Raw genomic sequence first — 23,955 nt, forward strand, 5'->3', positions numbered from 1 at the left:
TAACAGGGACTGTATCTGCATGGGCCTTCCACCTGGAATATTTCCCCGTATAAAGACAGATAATGCCCACCATGATCGATTAGATTTTCCTTGTTAATCTTGTGTTCAATACCTGCCAAGTGTATTGTTTCAGTCTTTACCATTTGTGGCACAAGGACTTTTATAGGACCTGTTTTGAAGTTAGACATATTAAATGTTTCCATGTATTTTGAGAATTTGCACTTTAAAATTTTTATAATGAAATTGGTATTTGTAGTACAAGTTCATAAATGTCATTCTATAAATGAAAAAAAGAGAAAGTTTAGTAATCATCCATCTACCTACCACTTAAAACTTTTAACTTTTTTTATTTTTGTTTCATATATTTCAAGCATTCAAAAAAACCAAACCTGTTGCCATCAAGTTGATTCTGTCACATAGAGACACTAGAGGACAGAAGAGAACTGCCCCATAGGTTTTGCAAGGAGAGGCTGGTAGATTCAAAGAGCCAGTTTTTGGGTTATCAGCCAAGCTCTTATCCGCTGCTCCACAAGGAATCCCAGCTCTGTACATGCATATGTGTGTATAAATATATATGTACTGTGTATATGTATATGTGCATGTATATGTATGTGTGAATGTATTGTGTATATATATATATACGTGTATTGTGTGTATATATATATATATACATATATGCACATCTACACGTACATGTACACATACACCTATGTCTTTATCTGTGTCTATCTCTATTACTGTGTTTACTACAGGGTTTCTCAACTTCTGCCATAGTGACAGTTTGGACTGGAAATTTTCTCTTTGTGTGGAGTTACTCTATATACAGTAGAACGTTTAGTAACACCCCAGGCTTCCATTAGATACGAATAGTACTCTTCTCCTAGTTGTGACATCCAAAATGTCTCAGGCATTGACAAATGTTCTTTGGGAACAAATTTTATCCAATTGATAACAAGTTAGATTTCTCCTTCTTTCCCTCTTTCCTTCTCTCTCTCTCTCTATCTTCATGTGTCTATGCTTTAGTTGTGGGAGGCGGGTTTAATTTCAAACAACTGTACTGGACAGTTTGCATTTATCTTATTCATTTAGCATATTGCCTTTGTATACTAAAAATCTACCAATGGTGCTACATAAAACCTATTGACTACGCTGTTGTCTCTATCCAGTATAGGTTTGCTGACAGACCAAGATGGACAAGCACAATCTAACAGTGCTGAATGAGTTCATTCTGTTGGGAATCACAGACCGCCCTGAGCTGCAGGCTCCATTGTTCGGGCTGCTCCTCATCATCTACATGATCTCAGTAGTGGGCAACTTGGGCATCATCATCCTCACCAAAATGGACTCCAAGCTACAAACTCCCATGTATTTTTTTCTCAGACACATGGCTATCACTGATCTTCGTTATTCAACAGCTGTGGGACCGAAAATGATAGTCAATTTTGTTGTAGATGAAAATACAATCTCCTATTATTTTTGTGCTCTACAGCTCACTTTCATTGTTTTGTTCATAAGTGGTGAACTTTTCATTCTGTCGGCAATGTCCTACGACCGTTATGTAGCCATCTGTAACCCTCTGCTCTACTCAGTCATCATGTCACAAAGGGTATGTGGGATGTTGGTGGCAATCCTCTATTTTTATTGCACATTTGTTTCTCTTCTTATCACCATAAAGATTTTTAATTTATCCTTCTGTGGCTGCAATGTCATCAGTGATTTCTACTGTAACAGTAACCCCTTGTTATCTTTGCTCTGCTCAAACACACATGAAATTCAATTGATCATTCTCATCTTAGCATCTCTTGATTTGATTGCATCCCTTTTAATAGTTCTTGTTTCTTACCTGCTCATTTTTGTAGCCATTCTCAGGATGCACTCAGCTGTGAGCAGGCACAAGGCCTTCTCTACCTGTGGATCCCACCTGACAGTAGTGGTAGTGTTCTATGGGACTTTAGTCTTTATGTACATGCAGCCCAACTCCAGTCATTCTTTTGATGCTGATAAAGTGGCTTCCATATTTTGCAGCCTGGTTATCCCCATGTTGAATCCCTTGATATATAGCTTGAGGAACAAAGATGTAAAATATGCCCTACACAGAACATGGAAAAAAATATGCGACTTCTTTTCTATACTTTGATTCATTATATGGTTCCTGTGAAATACATGCTGGGTTTTAAACCTTGTCTGTGTGCCTCTGTAGGGTTTAGCAAGCACACATATATTCCATATATATTTAGAAATATCTTATGTGTCAGTCACTCTTCTACATGCATTGATGAACAAAACAGTATAAACCTTTGCCTTCCTTGAAGTTAAGAGATGGATTACAAATATAATAACTAACTAAATTTTATCATAGAGAAACATGTGTTGGGGCCCTGGTAGTGCAGTGATTAAAGTGCTTGGCTGCTAAATGAAAGGTCAGTGATTCAAACCCTTCAGTCAATCCCTGAGAGAAATAATCAGCTTTCATAAAGATTTACATCCTTGGAAACCCTATGGGGCAGTTCTAATCTGTCCTATGGGGTCATTATGAGTGAGAATCTCCTGAACAACACTGCATTTGGGCTTTTTGAGAATGTGATAAAAAATAAAATCTTTTGCCATTGGGTTGATTGTGACTCATAGCAATCCTATAGGACAGAGTAGAACTGCTTCTTAGATTTTCTAAGGAGAGGCTGGTGGATTTGAACTGCTGACCTTTTGGTTAGCAGCCAAGCTCTGGCCCAGTGCACTACCATAGCTTCAGGAGAATGTGTTGGGAACCATGAAATCAGCAAAGAGAGTGGACAGCTGAGCGGTAGTGGGAAAAGGTACTAGGTACAAGAGTACAGTTAATGATTCTGGTGTTTATTTCAACTATTAGAATAAACTTTGCAGTGTCAGTACTTGTATGTGTGTATGTGTGTGTTCGTGTAAGCCCTTGCCTTCTGTTTTGGCCCTCATAGTTTCTGAGGGGGAGGGGTATTAGATTTGGCCAGGTTACAATCAGTCTCAGGGTAGTGTAATGATGTGAATTACTCAGTCATCTAAATTGGCTCATATGTCCCCATTCCAGACCTTGGAGCTCCATTTTCTTATGGATGCCTTTACTTTCCCATGTGAATTTGTTAACTCAACATAGCTTGCTGTTTAGCAATTCAAAAGTTCAGCTCTGCATCTGACTTTCTTTTTAATCAATGTGTTTTGCCTAGATCAGAATAAAAAGACACCAGTAAAGATAAATTTCTTGAGGTCATCCACAGTAGTTCCCAGGTGTGGAATCCCTTCCCCACTAGTCATTCTTATTCAATAATTACCTTTTCTCTTTCATGAGTTGTTCTTTCTTCTCTATATGAAAAACTTTTAAAAATATTTGCTCCATTATTTCTTTGTTTATTTCCTTGGGTAATAGGATATGCTATGATGAATTAAGTTTGTTGCCTGTATTTCATTCTTTTGGCTTTCCTAGTATTTGGTCATTATTATCATGCACTATATTTTCATTTTCTTTTGTTTACCCTGCTTGTGAGAGGCAAAATGAGATAATAGTATGGTTTGTACAATGAAGTATTTCTAATTCAAGTGAGGTCTGTTATGTGGCAAGGATACAGTTATCTGGCCTTATGGACATTTTTGGTTGATGTTGCTACTCAGATTTTTCCATGTATTTATGTTTATTATCATTTTTTTCTTTATAAAATTTCTAGGATTGTATTGAAGTTACTAGAGTCTAAATGTTTTCATAGCTCAGGATCATGAAATAAAATCCCTCATGTAGCCAATGAAATTTGAATAAAAATTTGCTCATTGGAATATAAGAGAAGGTGCATGTTATATTGTCATATGAGCATCAATATTTTTAAAAAGTTTGAAGCAGTTAGAAGTTGAAGATGGTCATGATAAGACAGAGCTCCCCAGGCTGCAGAAAATTCCACTGCCTTGTGCAGCTTGCTTGGTAGGCCCCTTAGCTTTACATTAGAATCCTGTTCACTTTGCTTGATATACCCAGCAGCTGTACATTAAAATTCTGGATCCCTTCTCTTTAAGTTCTGCCCAAACTAGAGAAAACTGGCAGAAACTGGTTTAGGCACCATGTTGACATTCAGGATAACCTTTTAAAACTCATGCATAGTACATTCTCCATCTCTGGGTGGAGTTTAATTGCCATATTCTGAACACATGATGCATGAAGTTATATTTAAACCACATTGCACCTAGGTAGTTTAATAATATTGCTGTTGTAACTTGTATGAATTTCCTACTTGTCGACCCCTTAAAAGTAACCTTTTGCCTCACTCTCACTGAGCAGGCTTAGCAATATCAGCCCCGACTGTTTCTTCCCTTACACAATGAAATAAAGGTGCCTTTCTACACTCCCACTTGAGGCTCTGGTTTACTGGATGAGACAAGCCACGGCGAGTTGTCCAGGGATTTCCACAACAACAATGAGCACCTCCAGATAATAATACTTCATAATTATTGACTGGTGTAACAGAGTTATTCTTCAAGATTTAATTAATTTAATTTTCACAACAGCTCTGGGAGGCAGGTTTTATTAATATTTACATATTTTAGATGATACTAGGAGGTTCAGAGAGGGTAAATAAATTACCCAAATTCAAATCACAAATAAAAAATAAATAGTCCAAATTCACAGTGGCCTTAAGCATCAGAATCAAGTTTTAAACATGACCTTGCTCCAGGTTCCAGGTTCTAGGTTCATAACAGCTAGTGTAAATATCTTCTTAATGTTAATTTTCTGCTTTATTGATGTCACGCCTGAGATGACGGAGAGTATCAGATTAAAAGAAGAGAAATGGCAGAGGGTTTCATAAAATAGTTAATGCCTAGGACAATGTCTGGGGGAGAAAATAAATTCAATAGAGATAATGAATTAATAAGCTGACACAGTAAGCTAATTGATTTATTTCAATGCATGATTTGTTCAAACTAAATAATGGAAAACTGTCACAAGGTGGACACAGGACATATTCAGCGAAGGTTTATACTAAACTTCCAGTGGGCGATATCAGGAATTATCATAAAGTAGTAAAGAATAGGAGCCACGGTGACACAGTGGTTACAGCTCAGCTGCTAACCCAAAGGTCAGCAGTTTGCACCCACCAGTATCTCTTTGGAAACCCTAGGGGGCAGTTCTAGTATGTCCTGTAGGGTCACTAAGAGTCGGAATCAACTGGGTGACAGGGGTTTGGTTTTTTGGTTGAGTAAAACAGAGGTTAAAAAGAAATGAACAAGGAAGTTCCCTTTTTAAGAAATGATTTGTGGAGTATTGCTGTGAGAAGTTCAGCCACCTTTTAAAAATAAAAATAGAATTGATGTTACTTCCTTAAAAAGGGAGGTCTTTGAGAAAAACATTTATTCCCCACCATCTTCTGCTTCTTGGACTTTGTTACCCTGTGTACTTCAATTTTGGGGGAATTTAATTTAAGGACAAGGGATTGCCAAATATATTAACTGATTTTCTGAGCTACTGAACCAATGAGAGCCATCAGGCCCCTCTAGTAGGCATTTTCTCCTTTTTCTGTTTCTTTTTTTAAAATAAATTAAAACCCTTTTCTTGAGCTAATGTTTGAGAGATGCATTTAATTATTGAGTGTTTCATTACATGCCTGGGAAAAGAATTTCTAGATGATACAATGAGGAGAGACGGAAGACCTACATGCAGTTGTGATGGTTGGGCACAATGGAATTGCATGCTGTGCCATTTATTTAGCCTAAGATGTGAAAAAAAAAACTAGCAGTAAATGTGCAATCTATTGAGTATTGCCATGATTAATGTAAACATCCAAGAGATTCCTTCCCACCACAGTAATCATATGGATCCAGTGGTATCCATCAACTCAAAGAAAATAAATATGTCTAATTCACTTATATAGTTTTTCATTGAAGGAGCCCTTGAAAATAAGAGAGACAAAGAGAGAGAATGATAAGAAAATACTGAGGAGCTTGCTATACCAGTTAAATATTATTACAGTTATAAAAAAAATCTGTGATTCATTAAAATATTTAATGATCCCTAATAGTCTTAACACTTTTTGTTGTGCAGTGCCTAGAGTTGATATTGATCACAGATACCCCCATGAACAACAGAACAAAACAGAATCTGGTCCTGCACCATCCTCACAATGATAGGTATGTTAGCGACACTAGTGTCAATCCATCTTGTTGAGGGTCTTCCTATTTTTAACTGACCCTCAACTATACCAGCCAAGATGTCCTCCTTCAAGGACTGAACATTCCCATGAAGTGTCAAATACTACCTGTGTATAATTTCTGTATGAGAAAAAGTGACCACCAAGCAGAGGGGACTGAGGGAATTGACAAATTTGTACTACATATATTGCTGATTCCCTGGAGAAAGAATAAACTGGTGGAGAGGTGAAGACAAATGTCTAGGTAAGGAAGTCTCAGAAGTCAAGTTACAGGAAGAGTGATATTACACTTTCTACCATATGTGAATGGTACATGCTAGAACTGTGAAGGACATGCCCTTCACTACAACATGTGATGTTTCTCCCAGTTTCCACTGTGTCATATACTAGCAGAAGTTCATCTTATAATTACAGACAGTCTTATCTACATACAATGGCAACTAACAATAGTGAAATGGTATAGGTTTCTTGGTGAAAAGGATAAAACTATTTAGTATGACAGTATATTACTTAAATACCACCAAATATGCTCAATATATGAAATAACAGCAAAGTACAAAACCAGATGTGCCTGTCTATTTACATAAATATTAGCTCAAATTATTATTTTATTATTTGGAGCAATAGAAATTATTCGATCCTAGAGTAGGAGAACAAAAATTCAATATTATTCTCTCATAGAAAATGTCTTTACTTTTAAAACTCACTTTTTCATGGAACTTAGCTATGGTCATCACAACAAATAGATTCTATGGAAATTGTGAACTTACAATAAATAATTAGTACAGAAATAAAATATAAGAATTTTTTTCAAGGCTTTACTTTCTCAGTCATTAAATTTTCATGATTTTTCTAACCATAAGGACATTTTATACCTACTTGAGTAAGTATGGGTTCTGCTTCTATTAAAGGGCTTTATATATGGATATATCTCTTATTTCACATCTAGAAAGTCAGACAAATTGGATTTTTTTCTTGTTACTTTTATTGTTTAAATCCTTTTATTGAGATATAAACAACATACCATAAAATTTACTCACATATCTTGAATTCTTTCTTCCATTCTTTCAGCTTGAAAAATGTCAAGCATGTCTTTCCCTTCTGGTTTTTTAACTTCAGGCCTTTGCACGTTTATTTAGAATGCTTTAATTTGTCTTCTTAGCCTCCCTTTGAAATCTCCTGTTCAGCTCTTCAACTTTATTATCTCTTCTGTTTGCTTTTGCTATTCTACATTCAAGACCAAGTGTCAGAGAATCTTTGACATCCATTTGGTTTTCTCTTTCTTTCTTGTCTTTTAATGACCTTTTGATTTCTTCAGGTATGATGTCCTTGATGGCATTCCAAACTTGTCTAATCTATAGTCATTAGTGTTCAATGTGTCAAATCAATTCTTGGGAAGATCTCTAAATTCAGGCAGGATATATTCAAGGTCATATTTTGGCTGTCCTGGACTTCCTCTAGTTTTCTTCAGCTTTAACTTGTATATGAGTAATCGATGGTCAGTTCTGCAGTTGTCCCCTGGCTTTGTTTTGACTGATGACACTGAGCCTCTCCATCATCTCTTTCCACAGATGTAGTGGATTTGCTTCTTGTGTGTTCTGTTTAGCAAGGTCCACAAACAGAGTCTCCATTTCTTTTGTTTAAAAAGTTATTTGTAATGAAGAATTCATTGGTCTTGCAATATTCGAATATGGATGTGCAGCATCGTTTCTATCACCAAGGCCATATTTTCCATCTGTTGACCCTTCTTTTTTTTTCCAACTTTCACATTCTAATAACTAATAATTAGCAATGGACATTGATTGCAATTTTGATGAATTCAGACTTCAAAAGTTGATAAAATCTTCAACATCCTCATCTTTTGCATTTTTTGAGTAAATTTGAGTAATAATTCAAACAATAATTGTTGTTTGTTGGCATATGAATATTATCGTATCTTTGACAGCATTGTACCTCATTATAGGTCTTGGAATTATTTTTTTTAAGATAAGTGTGATGGCATTCCTATTCAATTGTCATTCTGCCATAACATACCATATGATTGCCTGATTCAGGATGGTCAATATCATTCCATTTAATGCCTAGGGTATCCACTTTTATATGTTCCTTTTCATTTTTTACAACTTTCAATTTTCTAGGATTCTTTCTTTGTGCATTCTATGTTCCAACTATTATTTGATACTTTCAGTTGTTTCTTCTCATTTTAACTCATGCAAATAAAATAGATTATCTTAATATAATAAAATAAGAGAGAAGTATTAAACAGACAATTTAGGAGCCCTGAATATCGAAGACAAGGTTGAGGAGTACTGCTGAGGGACAGAGAGAGGGAGAGACATTTTAGAAGTAGCAAGGATTTGCCAGACCTGACCTGGCTGGTACCTTGCAGGCTGGATCAGCTGGCTCACGTGGGTTGAGGCAAACAATGGTGTTTGTGATATATTTTTCACATTGGCAAAAATCATGGGGCTCAGAGTCTGTTCAAACCTCTGGAACCAGGGAGAAGCAACAGTGAATCAGTAAAGGATAAATACAAGCATATAATCTACACTAAAGATCAAAAATCCTTTCCCATCCTTGGGAAGTACCTCTTTCCCATTTACCTACCCCCTCCCTACTCTGTTCCAGTTCATAGTCTAGTGTCAATGATTGCTGAGCCCCCTGGGCTGGAAATATGACCTATAGTGTGCTCTGAACCATTGTCCCAGCTATGGAGTGGGAACAAGTGAACAAACAGGGAAAAAATAATCTGCCAGCTCCCCTAAGCTAGGAGGTCAGGGCAGGCAGAGTCCCTTTGTGTAGGTACAGACAAAAGAGGTCCATGGATGTCGAATACCTTGAAACACTGCCTAGACTTCCGTGGGCCCATTTCAACAGCATAGACACTTGTTAGCACAAAACGACAGGGTATATACCTGAAGCCTATTTTCAACTGCAACAGCTAAGGAAGAGTGGCAGAATTATGACATTAGACACCACACTATCCATTAAACATGGACCTCATCTATCCACATCAGTGGCCTAAGGACTGTTGGCTCCAACTACATCACCTAACCATCTGCAACAGGGGTCCAAGAATAATTGTTCCCAGCCAGTCCTTAAACCCAACAGTACTGGGTACCAAAGTCCAACTGCAAAGCCCACCTAACTATGCACTCTAGGGAACAGGGACATGTCTTATACCAGGGTACTCAAGAACAGTCATCAGACCACTGATTTGCCCAGCATATGACCCCCTACTGCAGCCAGATACTCATGCTGTTCCAATCACCCCTGCACATCTAGAACTGTAGGTGAAAGCCCACACCGCACACTTGGTGATCAACCACCCTGGATGCCTGAGCTGAGTCAACACAAGAAAAGTAAAAGGATTCCTGGCTCACATACCTCGTAAGAGCTCTAACCAACTGGTGACAGAATGTTAGAGCATCAAGGCAACCAATATTCAAACTATCTCACCTGAGCAGCCTATATGGGCATATCAAAACAAAACAGAACAAGAAGCTAGGATACAGTAAGCAAACAAAATAAATAAATACAATAATTTACTGATTAGAAAAACAATTGAAAGAATTAACAAGACTTTTAATCTGGTTCTTTGAAAAGATCAACAAAATCAATAAACCACTGGCCACACTGACAAAAGAACAACAGAATAGGAAGCATATAACTGAGAAAAGAAATGATGTGGATGATATCACAACAGACCCAACTGAAATTAAAAGAATCATAAGAGAATACTGCAAAAAATTTTACTCCAAAAAAGTGGCAAATCTAGAGGAAATGGACAAAATTATAAAAACACACTACCTACATAAACTAACACAAACAGAGGAAGAAAACTAAATAAACCTATAATGAAAGAAGAAATGGAGAAGTAACTAAAAAACTCCTTACAAAAAAAAAAAAGCGCTGCTCCTGATGGCTTTACTGGAGAATTCTACCAAACTGTCAGTAAACAGTTAACACCACTACTACTAAAGGCATTGCAGAGCATACAGAAGGATGAAATACTCCCAAACTGACTCTGAAAAAAATATAAATCTGGTACAAAAACCAGGTAAAGATACCACAAAATAAAAAAATTACAGACCAATATCCTTCAAGAACTGAGTTGCAAAACTCCTCAACTAAATTCTAGCCAATAAAATTCAACAACATATCAAAAAATTATTTATCATGACAAAGTGGGATTCATATTAGATATGCAGGGATGTTTCAACCTTAGAAAAACAATCGGTGTAATCTAACACATAAAGAACACAAATGATAAGAACCAAATGACCATATCAATTGATGCAGAAAATACCTTTGACAAAGTCCTACACCCATTCATGATAAAAGCTCTCAGCAAAATAGGAACAGAAGGGAAATTCCTCAAAATAGTAAAGGGCATTTATTCAAAGCCAACAGCCAACATCATCCTAAATGGAGAGAGTCTGAAAGCATTCCCCTTGAGAACAGGAACCAGACAAGGATGCACTTTATCACCGTGTTTATTCAACATAGTGCTGGAGGTCCTAGCCAGAGGAATTAGGCAAGAAAAAGAAATACAGGTCACCCAAACTGGTAAGGATGAATTAAAAGTAACTCTATTTGTAGATGATATGATTTTATACACAACCCCCCCCCCCAAGAATCCACAAGAATACTACTGGAACTAATAGAAGATTTCAGCAAAATATCAAGATATGTGATAAACATACAGAAATCAGTTGGATTCCTGACAACAACAAAGAAAAATTTGAAGAAGTCACCATATCAATACCATTTACAATAGCCTGCAGGAAGATAAAATAGCCTGCAAGAAAATAAACCTAATCCATAGATATAAAAGACCTACACAAAGAAAACTACAAGACACTATGGCAAGAAACAAAAAGAGATATACATACATGGAAAAACAGATAGAAAGACTCAACATTGTGAAAATATCAATTCTACCCAAAGTGATCTACAGATAAAATGTAATCCTGATCCAAATTCCAAGGCGTTTTTTTTAAAGGGATGGAGAAACAAACCACCGACTTCATACAGAAAAGGAAGAGGTCCCAGGTAAGTAAAGCACTACTGGAGAAGGAGAACAAAGTAGGAGGACTTATGCAGAGTGGTTTTAAAACCTCTTATACTGCCGCTGTAGTCAGAACAGCCTAGGATTGGTACATCAACAGATAGATAGACCAAAGGAACAGAATTGAGAATCCAGATGTAAGTTTATCAACCTATGAGCAGCCAATATTTCACAAGGGCCCAAAGTCAATAAATGGGGAAAAGACAGTGTCTTTAAAAAATGGTGCTGGCTTCCAAAAAGAAGAAAAGGCCCAAATCAAAGAATTATCCCTACAACTTGAAAAAATAGAAAGAGAGTAGCAAAAAAACTGACAGGCACCAGAAGAAAACAAATAATAAAAATTAGAGCTGAACTAAATGAAATAAAAAGCAGAAAAACAATTGAAAAAAATTAACAAGACCAAAAGCTGGTTTTTTGAAAAAATCAACAAAATTGATAAACCACTGGCCAAACTGACAAAAGAAAAACAGGAGAGGAAGCAAATAACCCAAATAAGACATGAGATGGGAGATATTACAACAGACCCAACTGAAATTAAAAGAATGATATCAGATTACTATGGAAAATTGTACTCAAATTTGAAAAAATAGAAGAAATGTATGAATTCCTAAAAACACACTACCTACCTAAACTAACAAAAACAGAGGTAGAACAACTAAATAGACCCATAACAAAAGAAGGGATTGAAAAGGTAATCAAAAAACTCCCAACAAAAAAAAGCCATGGTCTGGAGGGCTTCACTGCGGAGTTCCACCAAACTTTCAGAGAAGACTTAACACCACTACTACTAAAGGTATTTCAAAGCATAGAAATGGATGGGATACTACCAAACTCATTCTATGAAGCCACCATATCCCTGATACCAAAACCATGTAAAGACACCACAAGAAAAGATAATTATAGACCTATATCCCTGATGAACACAGATGCAAAAATCCTCAACAAAATTCTAGCCAATAGTATTCAAAAACATATAAAAAAAAAAACAATTAACCATGACCAAGTGGGATTCATACCAGGTATCCAGGGATGGTTCAACATTAGAAGAACAATTAATGTAATCCAGCACACAAATAAAACAAAAGACAAGAATCACATGATTTTACCAATTGATGCAGAAAAGGCATTTGACAAAGTTCAACACTCATTCATGATAAAAACTCTCAGCAAAATAGGAATAGAAGGAAAATTCCTCAACATAATAAAGGGCATCTAATCAAAGCCAACAGGCAACATCACCCTGAATGGAGAGAGCCTGAAAGCATTCCCATTGAGATCGGGAACCAGACAAGGATCACCCCTTAACATCGCTCTTATTTGACATTGTGTTGGAGGTTCCAGCCAGAGCAATTGGGCTTGATAAAGAAATAAAGGGCATCCAGATTAGCAAGGAAGAAGTCAAAGTATCTCTGTTTGCAGATGACATGATCTTATACACAGAAAACCCTAAGGAATCCTCCAGAAAACGACTGACACTAACAGAAGAGTTCAGCAGAGTACCGGGATACAAGATAAACATACAAAAATCAGTTGGATTCCTCTAAACCAACAAAAAGAATATCGAAGAGGAAATCACCACATCAATGCCATTTACAGTAGTCCCCAAGAAGATAAAACACTTAGGAATAAATCTTAGCAGAGATGTAAAAGACTTATAATTTTCTGCAAGAAACCAAAAGAGACTTACAAAAGTGGAAGAACATACCTTGCTCATGGATAGGAAGACTTAACATTATAAAAATATCTATTCTACCACAAGCGATCTACACATTTAATGCAATTCCCATCCAAATCGCAAAGACATTCTTTAAGGAGATGGAGAAACAGATCACCAACTTCATATGGAAGAGAAAGAGGCCCCGGATAAATAAGGAATTACTGAAAAAGAAGAACAAAGTGCGAGGCCTTACTTTGCCTGATTTTAGAACCTCTTATTACAGCCACAGTACTCACAATAGCCTGGTACTGCTATAACAAGAGATACATGGACCAATGGAACAGAATTGAGAACCTAGACATAATTCCATCCACATAGGAGCAGTTAATATTTGACAAAGGCTCCAAAACAGTTAACTGGGGAAAAGACAGTCTTTTTAACAAATGGTGCTAGCATAACTGTATATCCAGCCCCCCAAAAATGAAACAAGACCCGTACCTAACTCCATGCACAAAAACTACCTCAAAATGGATCAAAGACCTAAATATAAAATCTGAAAAGATAAAGATCGTGGAAATAAAAATAGGGACAACATTAAGAGCCCTAATACATGGCATAAACAGTATACAAAACATTATTAAGAATGCAGACGAAAAACTACATACCTGGGAGCTCCTAAAAATCAAACACCTATGCTCATCCAAAGACTTCACCAAAAGAGTAAAAAGACTACCTACAGACTGGGAAAAAATTTTTAGCTATGACATTTCTGATCAGCCCCTGATCTCTAAAATCTACATGATACTGCAAAATCTCAACTACAAAAAGAAAAATAACCCAATTAAAAAGTGGGGAAAAGATATGCATAGAGACTTCACTAAAGAAGACATTCAGGAAGCTAACACATATATGAGGAAATGTTCACGATCATTAGCCATTAGAGAAATGCAGATCAAAAGTACAATGAGATTTCCTCTCACTCCAACAAGTCTGGCATTAATCCAGAAAACACAAAATAATAAATGTTGGAGAGGCTGTGGAGAGATTGGTACACTTCTACACTGCTGGTGGGAATGTAAAATGGTACAACCATTTTGAAAATGTACTTGGTGCTTCCTTAAAAAGCTAGAAATAGAACTACCATACGATCCAGCAATCCCACTCCTTGGAATATATCCTAGAGAAATAAGAGCCTTTACACAAACAGATATATGCACACCCATGTTTATTGCAGCACTGTTTACAATAGCAAAAAGACGGAAGCAACCAAGGAGCCCATCAATGGATGAATAGATTAATAAATTATGGTATATTCTCAAAATGGTATACTACGCATTGATAAGGAACGTGAGGAATCTGTGAAACATTTCATAACATGGAGGAACCTGGAAGGCATTATGCTGAGTGAAATTACTTAGTTGCAAAAGGACAAATATTATATAAGACCACTATTATAAGAACTTGAGAAATAGCTTAAACTGAGAAGAAAACATTCTTTTGTGGTTAAGAGAAGGGGGAGGGAGGGAGGGTGGGAGAAAGGTATTTACCAATTAGATAGTAGATAGGAACTACTTCAGGTGAAGGGAAAGACAGCACACAATAGAGAAGAGGTCAGCACAACTGGACTAAATCAAAAGCCAAGAAGTTTCCTGAATAAACTGAATGCTCTGAAGGCCCTCGTAGCAGGGGCAGGGGTCTGGGGACCATGGTTTCAGGAGATATCTAAGTCAATTGGCATAATAAAATCTATTAAGAAAACATTCTGCATCCCACTTTTAAGAGTGGTGTCTGGGGTCTTAAAAGCTATCAAGCAGCCTTCTAAGGTGCATCGGTTGGTCTCAACCCACTTGGATCAAAGGAGAATGAAGAACACCAAGAACACAAGGCAATTACAAGCCCAAGAGACAGAAAGGGCCAACTGAACCAGAAACTACATCATCCTGAGACCAGAAGAACTAGATGATGCCCGGCTATGACCGATGACTGCCCTGACAGAGAACACAACAGAGAACCCCTGAGGGAGCAGGAGAGCAGTGGGATGCAGACCCCAAATTCTCATAAAAAGACCAGACTTAATGGTCTGACTGAGACTGGAAGGACCCCGGTGGTCATGGCCCCCAGACCTTCTGTTGGCCCAGGAGAGGAACCATTCCCAAAGCCAACTCTTCAGACATGGATTGGACTGGACAATGGGTTCCTGGTGAGGGATGCTGGTGAGGAGTGAGCTTCTTGGATCAGGTGGACACTTAATACTATGTTGGCATGTCCTGCCTGGAGAGGAGCTGAGAGGGTGGAGGGAGTTAGAAGCTGATGAAACGGACATGAAAAGAGAGAGTGGAGGGAGGAAGCGGGCTGTCTCATTAGGGAGAGAGTTATTGGGAGTGTGTAGCAAGGTGTATATGGGTTTTTGTGTGAAAGACTGACTTGATTTGTAAACTTTCACTTAAAGCACAATAAAAATTATTAAAAAAAATGACGGCATAACCAGCTATCCATCTGCAAAAAAATGAAACAAGATCAATACCTCACACCATGCACAAAAGCTAACTCAAGATGAATCAAAGATCTAAATATAAAATCTAAACTGTTAAAAATTATGGTGGAAAAAATAGGGACAATGATAGTGGTCCTAATGCATGGCACAAACAGTATAAAAAACATTATTAAAAAAGCACAAAACCAGAAGAGAAATTAGATAGCTGGCAGGTCCTAAAAACTAAACACTTATTTTCAAACAAAGTCCTCATTAAAAGAGTAAAAAGATTCCCTACAGACTGGGAAAAAAAGTTTGGAGTACGACATATAGGAATAGGGTCTAATCTCTAAAACATAGAATATACTGCAAAACTTCAACAACAGAAAAACCAATTTAAAAAAAGGGCAAAAGATATGAACAGGCCTTCACCAAAGAAAATACTCAGGTGGCTAACAGATAGAGGAGAAAATGCTCACAATGATTAGACTTTACATAAATGCAAATCAACACTACAATGAGATACCATCTCACCCCAACAAGGCTAGTATTAAAAAATAATAATAATAATAAATGTTAGAGAGGTTGTGGAGAAACTGGAACATTATACACAGCTGGTGGGGATGTAAAATTGTAGTACCACTTTGGAAATCAATTTGGGACTTCCTTAGAAATCTAGAAATAGAAGTACCATACAATCCAGCAATTCTACTCTTTAGAATATATGCTAGAAAAATAAGAGCGGACAGAAAAATGGATATGTGCACACCCATGTTCACTGCAACACTGTTCACCATAGAAAAAGATGGAAACAATCTATGTGCTCATCAAAGTATGAACGGATAAACAAATTATTTTATATTCACACAATGAAATACTATACAACAATAAAGAACAATGATGAATCTTCAAAACATCAAACAACATGGATGAATCTGGAAGGCATTATGCTGAGTGAAATAGTCAGTAGTAGAAGGACAAATATTATATGAGACCACTTTTATAAAACTCAAGAAATGGTTTAAATACAGAAGAAAACATTCTTTGATGGTTACAAGGGTGGGAAAGGAGGGACAGGGAAATTCACTAACTAGATAAAACTAGATAGTAGACAACAATTATCTTAGGTGAAGGGAAGAACAACACACAATACAGGGGAAGTCAGCACAAATGGACTAAACCAAAAGCTAAGATGTTTCCTGGACACAACCAAACAAATCAAGGGACAGAATAGTAGGAGTGGTGGTCTGAGGACCATGGTTTCAGGGGACATCTAAGTCAATTGGCATAACAAAGATTATTAACAAAATGTTCTAAACTCCACTTTGGTAAGTGGCATCTGGCATCTTAAAAACTGGCAAACGGCCATCTAAGATGCGTTAATTGGTCCCAAACCACCTGGAGCAAAGGAGAATGAAGAAAAGCAATGACACAAGGAAAGTATTAGCACAGGAGATAAAATGGGCCACATAAACCACAGATCCATGAGCCTGAGACCAGAGGAATCCATGAGCCTGAGACCAGAGGAACTAGATGGTGCCCACCTACCATCAATGACTGCCCAGACATGGAACACAGCAGAGAGTTCCTGATGGAGCAGAAGAAAAATGAGGTGTAGAAGTCAAATTCATGAAAAAAGACTAGACTTAACAGTCTGACTGAGAGTAGAGGAGCCCCAGAAGACATGGCCCCAGACTCTCTGTTAACACAGAACTAAAACTATTCTGGAAGCCAGCTCTTCAGACAAAGATTAGACTGGGCTATAAACATAAAATAATACTTGTGAAAAATGTGTTTCTTAGTTCATGTAGATACATGACACTAAGTGGGCAACTCCAGTTCGAAGGCAAGATTAGGAGTCAGAAAGGGATAAGAGCTGGTGGAATGGACACAGGAAATCAGGGTGGACAAAGGGAGTGTACATTCACATTATATTTATAGCAACTAGGGTCACATAGCAATAAGTGTAAAAATTTTGTACGAGAAAATGATTTTAGCATAATCTTTCACCTAAAGCATAATAATAAAAAAGTGAAAATATAGAAAAAAACAAAAAGAAACAGTATATCAGAGTATGAAATTTACTGATTTTATTCCATATGACAACATTATTAAATGAGGGAATATTGAGTGTTCTGACCTAAAGGTAAAATATTTTAATCCAGATTCCTGGGTGGGACAGACTGAAAGCTGAGACTAAATGAATGAATGAATCTAAAAGAAACAATCACTGGTGAATACAAATTGTTTAGAAAATTGACAGACACACCAGATATGTTCTTCAGTTTTCGAGTGCTTCAGACATAATTAACACATAGCTTGGTATCTCCTCAGGGAGAGCCGTAAACACTGAGAGAAAGCTGTAAGTTGCTCCCACTATGCCATGCTAAGAATCGCATGGATTCAATACAGGTAAAAGGTAAAAATTTATAGGCAATACCATGTTTTACCAATTTTGAGAGTGTTTTAATGGTTTTTTCAAGGCCCCATTTTTTTATTCAATTTTGTCTGCTTTCCACCATTTTTCCTAATATATTCTATATGAGATAAATGTGGATTTCATGTATTCACTTTTATCATTAATGCTATGAAATTTAATTTCTGCATTCATTTGCTCATAGTTGACTCAGAGACTGCTCTGCTCATAGTGTTCAGGAATAGATATATACCAGACAGATAGTAGATAGATAGGTGATAGATAGATGATAGATAGATAGATAGATAGATAGATAGATAGATAGATAGATAGATAGATAGATAGACAGATGATAGATAGATATAGATAGATGATGGATAGATGATAGATAGATAGATAGATGATAGATAGATAGATAGATGATAGATAGATAGTAGATAGATAGATAGATGATAGATAGATAGATAGATAGATAGATAGATGATAGATAGATAGATAGATAGATAGATAGATAGATAGATAGATAGATAGATAGATAGATAGATAGATAGATAGATAGATAGATAGATAGATAGATAGATGATGGATAGATAGACAGACAGATGATAGATAGATATACACATATACATACATAGGAAGCAGTGATCACAAAGATTTAAACCAATGATTCTATTATCTTAACCTTTAAGCCTATAGTATTTTTAAAATATCTGTGGCATATTCAGATTCAGTTTCTAAAAACTATACTTAAATTGATCTGTGTTATCTCCTGGTGCATAGGAGTTCCAGTGTTTAATAGAAGATGCTTCATATTGAGGCAGATTTTAATAACTTCCATTAATTACTTATATGTTATCATCATATGTTTTGCTTTTCTCTTATGCTATGGTGTCATATAGTGATATTTTAAACTTTGGATATTTCATAAAAGTAGAGGATTTTTTTTTTTTACAAGGGAGTGTTTAGGAGGTCAAGGTTTCACTATTGTACAGATTTCTTCATACATCCTAGGTTTCTCTAAAGAAAAAAATATGTACCTGATTGTTACAAAAAACTTAGATGTCTCAGTTATAACACGAATGTCCAATTAGAGGAGAAAATATTTTAAGTAGACCAACAAAGTAATCTAAAGAATGCCACTTTTGAACACTTTAGTCACAGAACAGGTGTTATAGAGCATGGGGCTGGAGTCAGTTACAAGTATATTGTCATAATGAACCTATTCATCATAAAAATGGTGACAAAGATCTTAAGTAACAGTCCAGAACAATATACCTATAAATATCTTAAAGATCAAAACAATTAACAACAAAAAATAATAATTCCAAGTAATTCATGTCAACATCGAAAAATGACAGATGATGATGATGATAGATGATAGATATACAGACAGAAAGACAAATAGGTAGAATTATTTTCAAGTATCATAGACACATTGAAGCCTTTAACTCTCATTTATCCTTCCTAACAACCCTGCAAAAAAGAGATAGAATATGATTTTTCAGATGGGGATAAAAAGATACACATAACTTATGTTATTTGCCCAAAGCACCACACTGTATGCATTACAAATGGAGGTATAGCAGAGGTTACATCAATGTACATATATTTCTAGGCATGTTTTCTCGTATAAAGACAAATAATTTCCACTGTGATCAATTTTGTATCTATTGAAAACCTGTCTAGTATGTTGATTGTTCCATTCTGGACCATCTATATATTTATGAGTTTTCATAAGATAGTATTTTGAAGGACAGGGTTCAAAATGTATCTGCGTATTTTTTAGGTATGTGAAAAAGCTAAAAGTTTTAAGAAGAATATAATAAATATCTATGTACCTAACACCTAAAAATTTAACATATTATTCATTTTTGTTTCATCTATCTACCAATGTGTCCATCAATCTAATATGTATATGGGTGTGTAAAATTTGTGTCAGTTGGATGTGTATTCAAATACCCTAAAATAGAATGTTTATATTTATACTATTCATGCTGGTTTTGCATACAAAAACCTACCAGACGATATTGCATAAAATCTATTGATGATGCTGATGGCTCCATTCAGAACAAGTTACCCGATAAACCAAGACGGACAAACATAATCTAACAGCCCTGAATGAATTCATTCGGACGGGAATCACAGACTGTCCAGAGCTGCAGGCTCCATTGTTCTGGCTGCTCCTCATCATCTACATGATCTCAGTGGTGGGCAACTTGGGCATCATCATCCTTACCAAGATGGACTCCAGGCTACAAACTCCCATGTACTTTTTTCTCAGACACCTGACTATCACTGATCTTGGTTATTCAACAGCCGTGGGACCCAAAATGCTGGCAAATTTTGTTGTGGATGAAAATACAATCTCATATTATGTTTGTGCTATACAGCAAGTTTTCTTTATGATATTCATAACTACTGAATTGTTTATTCTGTCAGCAATGTCCTACGACCGCTATGTGGCTATCTGTAACTCTTTGTGCTACACCATCATCATGTCACGAGGGGTGTGCTCTGTGCTGGTGGCAATCCCTTATCTCTACAGCACATTTGTTTCTCTTCTGGTCACCATAAAGATTTTTAATTTATCCTTCTGTGGCCACAATGTCATCAGGCATTTCTACTGTGACAGTCTCCCCCTGTTATCTTTGCTCTGCTCAGACACGCATGAGATCAAATTGGTCATTTTCATCTTATCTGTTTTTGGTTTGATTTCATCCCTTCTAATAGTTCTTGATTCTTACATACTCATAATTGTATCCATTCTCAGACTGAACTCAGCTGAGGGCAGGCACAAGGCCTTCTCCACCTGTGGATCCCACCTGACTGTGGTGGTAGTGTTCTATGGGACTTTAATCTTTATGTATCTGCAGCCCAAGTCCGGTCATTCCTTTGACATTGATAAAATGGCTTCCATATTTTACACCCTGGTGATCCCCATGTTGAATCCCTTGATCTACAGTTTGAGGAATAGAGATGTAAAATCTGCCTTACATAGGGCTTTAGGACGATTATGCAATACATTTTCTCAAAGTTCACTCTAACATATGATTTATATAATTTACATATGGGCTTTAAACTTCTTTCTGTGTGCCTCCAGAGGGAATAGCAAGCACAAATTGCATAGAAAAGTTCAACATGTATTTCTATATCGCCTTCTACCAGTCACTCTACTAAGAGCTGTAAGTAGATTAATAAATGAAACAGTACAAAGTGTTGCCTTCTTTGAGCAGGAGTGATGCAATATGAGTATAATAATTAAGAAAGTTGATAGTTTTTTTAAAAAAAAGAAAATTGAATGTCTTCAGTGGGATAGTGAAACTGTAATAGATACAGGAAGATTTCCAAGTGTCTGGTGTTTTCCTCACGTAGTAGAAAAAAAAAAAGGAGAAAGGGTGTATGTGCTCGTGCCCGTGTGTGCACTTCCACAAACTTCCTGTTTTATTGCTGACACTCAGCTCTGGGTAGCTAATTCTGATTAAAAGAAGGCTCAGTGTGGTGGGTTGATTTAAAGTACTCAGTCATTTGAATTTGCTCAAATGTCCATTTTCTAAACCCTGCCTTTACTTTCATATTTGAGCCCTCAGAGTTTGTTTACTTTGTTATTATTTTTATTATTACTATATTGTAATATTAGTATAAACAGTAAAAAAATAAACTTATATTCAACGAGATCAGCTCGGTATCAGGTTTTGTCTAAGTTAGCCCATTTTATCTGCATCAGTGGGTATACCTGTTAAGGTACATTTTTGAGGTCAGCCACAGAAGTTCCCAGGTTTTTTCATTTTTTCTGTCCCAGATTAATATTGCTTCCTATTTCCATGCTTTTGTCTCAAAGACTGTTATCCTTATGTCTCCAGAAAAGAACTCTAGTTTAGAAGTCATTTTCTAACTGTTTATGTGCCCTTGCATAAGAGGTCTATTGTAGGATGAGTTAGGTTTTTGCCTTGTTTTTGTTCGGCTGGATTTTCTTCCACTTGATGAACATGAGTGTGAACTTTAGTTTGATCAGTATCTGCTGTTTGAGTTCATCATTTCGATTATTCTGCTTGGAAGAAGCATAAGGAGGTAACACATGGTTTGGGCCATGCTGTGTTTCTAGTGAGAGAGTGTGATATGTAGCATTTTGTATATTTACCATGAATTCTGGACATAGTTGCTCCATATTCCCTCCTAATTTTCCTGCATATTTTCTTATTCTTATTCTTTTAATATTCAAAAAATTTGTAATGAGAAAAAAATAAATTTTAGATATGCTAAGGTTGTCTTTAAAAAAGAATCCAATCAGGATTTGAGGTTAGGATACTATGAGGTAGGTTATGATGTATTTCCATGTATGTACAGACTAGAAAACACATGAGGAAAATATCATTTATAAAGACAGAATATCAAAATGGAAATTCAAAACACACCCCATTCACAATCATTCCAAGTGGCTGGACTGGGAAATTCTGATAAGCTTTTAGGGAAAAAGAATTAACCAATTGTACACAAACTCTTCTCCAAAACTGAAGAGGGGTATTTTGCATTTCCTATACGAGGATAGCTTTACTCTGATTATCAAAGGTGGACAAAGGCATGAAAAGAAAACAACAGAGCACATATGTGAAAAATCTAAAGTAAAAAGGGATTAAGAAACTGAGTCTGGCAATATGTAAAGACAATAGTACACCAAATAGGCATGCTTCAGAAATGCGTGGATAGTTTTGCATTAAAAAATCAGTTATTGACATTCTCCATAATTACAAATAAAAATGCCAAGGTAGCCATATAGTAGATGTAGAGAAGCATTTTAAAAGTACCAATAATTGTGATAAAACCTTAACCAATCTAGTATTAAAATGGAGCTTCCTCAAGCTGATACAGGGCACCCATGAACAACCTACAGCTACCATCACACATGGTATGAAAGACTGAATACATTCCCAGTAAGACCAGGATCAAAATAAGTAAATCTTCTCTCACCTAATCTATTCCACATTTAGTGGCTGTTCTAGGCCACACAATAAGGCAATAAAGAATTAAATAAATAAATAGAAAGCATCCAGATTGGAAAAGAAGGCGGAAAACTTTAATTATTGATAGATGACATGATTTTTTATGTAAAAAATCTAATAGAGCTTACAATACAGTCGAAGAACTAAAAAATTTTTAAAAACCTAGCATTTATTTGCGAATTTATTCTCAGCTTATAATTTTATTTTAAAAAAAGAAACAGTTTTTTTGGATTTTAAGTAGGCTTTCATTGATTCTATGAATACATTTGGAGATTTCATAGCTATAACATCAAAAATGAAATTCATAAAAAGTTTGACAACAGGAAATATTAAACTTCTGTTCTTCAACAGACACTTGTATAAAAACAAGTCATATTCTGGGAGATAATATTTTCAAATAGTATATCTCATAAATGGTCTGTGTCCATAATATATATGTCCCTCTCCTCACCCCCCAACCCCCCCATTGCTATGGAGTAGATTCTGACTCATAACAACCCTATAGGAAAGATTAGAACTCTCTCACAAGGTTTTTAAGGGTTGGCTGGTGGGTGCGAACTGCCAAACTTTTGGTTAGCCATCCAGCTCTTTAACCACTGTTCCACCAGGGCTACATAATATATACAGAGAAAGGACTCAAAACTCAGTAATAATAATAATAATGGTAATAATAATAAAAGAAAAAGAAAAGAAACAGTCCATAAAAAATGATCATAAAAAATGAGCATTCACTTATTTTTAAGACATATTCAGCTGGCAAATAAACACGTTAAAAATGTTCAGTTGATTATCCATCAGTGAATTTCAGGTTAAACCCTGGTGACATAACTATACATCTATTGTTATGTCACCAGGGTTTAACCTGAAATTCACTGATGACTCGATGGCACTGGGGTGAGTTATTAGAATATCAAGTGTTTGGTAAGTTTGCGGGGAAAACAGAACATTCATAAACAATGGAAAATTAAAATGATAAAAATACTTAAAAAAATAATTTGTTTTAAGTACCAGGGTCTTAAAAGGCTGAACATTGTTTTACCCTAAAATTTAACCAATTTTCTCATATCTGCCCAAGTGAAATGACAGCATTTATCCTTATAAACACATGTATACAAATGTCTATAACAAGTTTGTTTGTAATACTCAAAAACTAGAATCAACCCAAATGTTCATCTACTTGAGAATG

General features: G+C 36.1%; 1 protein-coding gene across 1 annotated transcript; it reads left to right on the forward strand.

The window, feature by feature from the left end:
- Positions 1-1,189: 1,189 nt before the first annotated feature.
- LOC126080523 (olfactory receptor 8K3-like) lies at positions 1,190-20,816 on the forward strand. The gene is made up of 3 exons (XM_049891724.1): positions 1,190-1,303; positions 1,490-1,606; positions 20,037-20,816. Exons 1-3 carry the CDS (start codon positions 1,190-1,192, stop codon positions 20,814-20,816), a joined length of 1,011 nt encoding a protein of 336 aa, XP_049747681.1.
- Positions 20,817-23,955: the final 3,139 nt, after the last annotated feature.

The sequence above is a fragment of the Elephas maximus genome, chromosome 7 (assembly GCF_024166365.1).
Source record: "Elephas maximus indicus isolate mEleMax1 chromosome 7, mEleMax1 primary haplotype, whole genome shotgun sequence".
NCBI classification, from domain to species: domain Eukaryota; kingdom Metazoa; phylum Chordata; class Mammalia; order Proboscidea; family Elephantidae; genus Elephas; species Elephas maximus.